This window comes from Vigna umbellata, chromosome 10 (genome assembly GCF_029865625.1).
Source record: "Vigna umbellata cultivar VRB3 chromosome 10, Vumbellata_1.0, whole genome shotgun sequence".
NCBI classification, from domain to species: Eukaryota; Viridiplantae; Streptophyta; class Magnoliopsida; order Fabales; family Fabaceae; genus Vigna; species Vigna umbellata.
In genome coordinates, this window is record NC_142174.1 from 6,837,727 (window position 1) to 6,842,654 (window position 4,928).

General features: G+C 35.7%; 1 protein-coding gene across 1 annotated transcript; it reads right to left on the bottom strand.

The window, feature by feature from the left end:
* Window positions 1–2,873: 2,873 nt before the first annotated feature.
* On the bottom strand, window positions 2,874–3,843 carry LOC148191762 (casparian strip membrane protein 1). The gene is made up of 3 exons (XM_088100888.1): window positions 3,516–3,843; window positions 3,318–3,441; window positions 2,874–3,241 (listed from the first exon to the last, which is right to left on the bottom strand). Exons 1-3 carry the CDS (start codon window positions 3,752–3,754, stop codon window positions 3,026–3,028), a joined length of 579 nt encoding a protein of 192 aa, XP_087957014.1. The 5' UTR covers window positions 3,755–3,843; the 3' UTR covers window positions 2,874–3,025.
* Window positions 3,844–4,928: the final 1,085 nt, after the last annotated feature.

Consider the following 4,928-nt stretch of genomic DNA (forward strand, 5'->3'; position numbering starts at 1 on the left):
AGGCTGGCCTATTAAGAAGGCTTACCCCAGGCACCAAATCTATTTGATGTTCTATTCCCCTCAAAGGTGGTAAGCCACTTGGTACCTCTTTAGGAAATAAATCATCAAACTCTTTTAAAAGGTTTTGCAACCCCTTTGGTAGAGAACCAAGTTCATAATTTACTGAAACAAGTGCCTCTTTGCAATAGAGAAGAAAATGAGGTTGTCCAAGCAAAATATTTTTGGAACTTTTCAAAGTTTGGTTTTGGACAACTTCTTTGGTTGAGACACTATTTACCAAACCCATATTTTTCTCCTTTTTCTCTTTCCTATTTTCCTTTTTTTTTCTCCATCCAACTTCTTCTTAAGAATTATTTGGTCCTCTCTTACTTGTAAAGGTGTAAGCGGACACAAAACAATCTTCTTGCCCTTATGTTGAATGGTGATTTTGTTGGTGAGTCCATCATGTAGAGCTTGCTTATCAAATTGCCAAGGCCTTCCAAGTAATATGTGTCCAGCTTCCATTGGTACTATATCACAAACAATTTGGTCTTCGTATTTTCCAATGGAAAAGGGTACACTAACTTGTTTTTTGACTATTATTCCTTCATCCTCTTTGATCCATTGAAGTTTATAAGGTTTAGGATGAGGAGTAGCTTCTCTACCATTCTTGAACTACAGCAGTTACAAAGGGAGCCACTATCCATAATCATTGAACATGTCTTTTCAAAAACTTTACATCTTGTGTGGAATAGGTTCTCTCTTTGTGACTGTTCTAGCTCAACATGTTTACTTTCAAGGAGTCTCCTTACCATGAGTAAGTCACCATTACAAGGTAAAGCTTCTTCTTCTTCAGAAGTGGATGTTTCAGAGTCACTATATGAAGAACCCTCACTTTCACTCTCATGCTCAAGAATGTAAGTTAACCTTCTATTGCGACACTCAGATGCATAATATCCTTTTTCCCCACATCTAAAGCACTTGATGGAAGCTACTCCCATATGATACCATATGATGGAAGCACGTCCAGGCATCACACTAGGACAATTGTCCTCAAATCAAAGTGGCAGCGAAATGAAGAATGAAGCAATGAAGGTTGGTGCATGTAAGGTGTTTGATGAAAGTGTAAATGAAAGTATGGTGTGTCTTTGGAGCCTCTAAGCTCAAAAAGCCTTCCTACTAAGGAAGGAAGCTAGAGGAGAGTGGCTGAATTATAAATTCAGAGGTGACTTAATGATATAAGAAGCTGAGCAAACAATTTTGCAGCATTTCATTACATCCAAAAGTGATTATTACAAGGTATTGGCCCTCTTATTTATAGGTGAAGAGGATCCCTCAATCTCACCAAGTTTCCCTCCAAAATTCAAATACATTTCGAGCCAAGAAGGCTAGCTGGCTGGTTCATGCATGCCATGCTTCAAATAGGTCAGCAAAGACTCATGGGAAACATGTCACTCGCGTGGCTGGGCTTCAGAGGATTTTGGCTGGGCTAAAACCTGTTTTGGAAGTCATTTTGCTTCCTATTTTCAGTCCGGAAAGCTGGCTTCCAATCCGGAACTCATCCGAAATTTTTCCTTCTTTTTGTTCTTTTGATTCCTCTTATCAAAGGGGTTCTTTCTTGGCTGGTTAGTCCATGATGTCCTAGTCTTATTGGACCCTACAAAACAACATATAAACATATTAGAAAGATCCTTCTAAGACTTAGAGAAAGAAAATCAAGAAAGAGCTTCTAAAAGTCCTTCTCCATCTTTCCTTTCTTAGCCTTAACTTAAGTTGGTACTCCTTTGAATGGAATTCCCAAAATGGGTTTTCATCAACAAGTCTCCTCCAACCTTCTTAGACAAGTAGTAGATTGGTAAGAACCAATGTTTCAACTTTCTTTGTTATGTAAATGTATGCTAAAGCAATTTTTGTTTTAATAGTTCCCTTGCAGCACATATGGTATTATCTGGGAGATCAACTGCTACAACTAAAAAGCTTGCATGGTTGACCCTTAAGGTTTGGTATTTTAGTTCATACTTTGTTACATTTTGTAGCATTCCAATGGTGTTACTTAACATTTTATAATTATGATGATATATTGAAGTGTAATAGACAAATCGGGTCATTTGATGTGGTTACTACGTCATGTATTGGATGGTGACCACTATTCGTGCACATGTTACGATGGATGGGAAACGTAATATTTTGGTTTGAACTTTATTTTCTCTATAGTTTAGATTTTGTATACAGTAAGGGAAAATAACTGCTGCGTATAAGCGAAAATAATCGTTGTTGTTTCCCTTGACTACACTAGTGATACCACATAGACCTAAAAGGAAACAAGGATTAAAAGAATAAAAGAAATGTAAAAGGAATGAAAAAACACTTCACTCAACTTGAGTATAGAATTCTTTGCAATATAGATGACTTTATTAAGTTTAACACTATGGTATGTTCATCATTCTTTTCTTCTTGTTTAACATTGTATCCTTTATATAATTGTTGAATTGATAATACTCATCTTCCTTTTCGAAGACACTTAAAGCAAAAAGGTAGAATACACACATCCTTATTTTAAATTACTTAAATATTACTAGTATTTGTATATTTGGTACTTTATTTTAAAACTTATAGAAGTATAATATTTTCATCATGATCGAAAGAAAATGTATATCTTGTTTTCTTAGAAGTAGAGAACAAGTTGAGAGACAACACACCTTCCTTCCATTGATTGGGTATTGGAGATAAACATGAATATGGATTCTTAATTGGTAGAGGAGGATGGGTAAAACCCACACCCACCCGTAAGTGGAAGATTAAATACTTTTACTGTGTATTTATAATTTTATTTTCAATGTTTCCGGAACGAAAAATAAAAGGGTAGAAGAATCTGAAATAAATTGAACATGGGATAGGCTCAAACTTGTGACATTAGAAAATCATTGGAAATAATCAGGAACACATCTTAAAAGGAAATTAAAGTGAACAAAAAAAGAAGAACCAAACATTAGACTGATAAGTATAATGCAGGTATAGTCCCTGCACGATTAGATCTTAATTAACTTTAGTGTCTTTTGAGGAGCAAAGCAGACATAATAACGAGAAGCACAAGGATAACTACAGTGACGAAGGACGCAACCACAGCTCCACTGGTTTGGGCACAAAAGTCTCCAAACTGGTTACAGATGGCAAGCCAGTTGGAGTCTTGATTGCCGTTGTGTGCCAAGTAAACGATTGCAGCTGCCGAAGCACCACTAGCTGTGGCCAAAGTCAGAAACACCTGCATTTTACAAACAAACAATTAAATGTGAATAGTAGTTTGTAATTATAATTAAGGTTGGTTCATAGTTAATTACTGTGTCTAGGATGATGAGGAAAAGCCTTGGTCCAGCTGCATGAGGGCGTATGATGGCTACGACTGAGAAGGGTAGTGACAGGACAAGATACCCAGCCACCAGTGACATTGTAATCACAAAAAACCTGTATTTTGGTAACCATTAGTACTGGATTGTTAAGAAAAGGCATAAATATGGAGAAAAAGCTGGATTACATACTGAAAAGTAGTGAAGCTATCGTAACTAGCTTCAAACTGAAAGAACTGAGTGAAGAAAGGGAGCGTTTGATCACTTGTTCCCATAGTTGCTGCAGCACCAAGAGAAGATGCTATGCCACCCAACCTTAGAATGAAGTCCATTATGGCTAACCCTTTCTTCCACCCTCCTGGCCTTCCAACTGCAACTGCTTTTCCTTTACCAACATTGCTGGATTCTGGGACATCCACGGTCGTTGACATTTTTTTTTTTTACTTTCAAACTCCAGGGAACCCTCTGTCCTATATATGATTCTACTCAAATATGAATTTAAAGACCCAGTGAATTATGCAAATGAATCCATATGCCAATACCTTATATAGAGAGAGAATGGTCAACGTTCATATATATTTTATAAATGAAGGCCATCCATGAGAGGAGTTGTTAAAACCATTTCCACTAAGAGAAATAGTTAGTGGAGATACGTTTCAGAGAAATAATAATATTCTCAAATTATATCTTCCAACTTCTTTGCTTTTCGATCTATATATATATATATATATGTAGGGATTGGTATCATAAGGATTTGTTTTGCCAAAGTCGCCCATGAGGTCAGTATACTACACTTTTGTTCGCTCACCATCAAAGTATAATTCATGTTATTTAAATGCGACAGACAACAAAAAAACTGTGAAATACCTATGTAAGTTTTTGTTCAATATATATAAATTTTGTTTATATGGGGTAGACGATCTAGATACATACCCTAGTAAAAGGGAAGACATTATTGGGATGGTAGAATGCAATGGAAAGGTAGATGATGCTGGAAGTAAAAGAAAATCAATATCAACAATAAAATCAATTACACCATAAAAAAAATCATATACAAAATCATTATTAGGATCAACATCTACTACATAGTCAAATATAACATCATGAACACTGTCAAGATATTGAACAAGTATATCACAAACACTATGTGTTAGGAATCTGAAAATAAAATCCTAACGTCTCCCTCACTCACTGATACGCACTCATCCCACACCAAAAGAATCAAACAAAGGGTATATTATTCACATTAACGAACAATGACAATAATGTGTAAGTCGAGCCCTCACCGGGTTCGAAATCCGCTCTATACAAAGTATAATTCTTGACTAATCACAGTATAATGTGTTATTCCTTTTATACTCATACTTCCCGTCTTTTCCTAACTGCTAAGGCAGTTAGGAATTCTTCTACTCTCTTTTCTTCCTTCTCTCATAAACTTTCCAACCCCTAACATTACCCACATTCTCTTGAACAAGTATATCACAAACTTTATGAGTGTAAGCAAATAAATTAGAAAGAAAATTGATATGAATATTATCAACACCATCAACATTAACTAGATTAGATTCTTTTGGATCATCATCAACATGAACAAGCATATTTGTT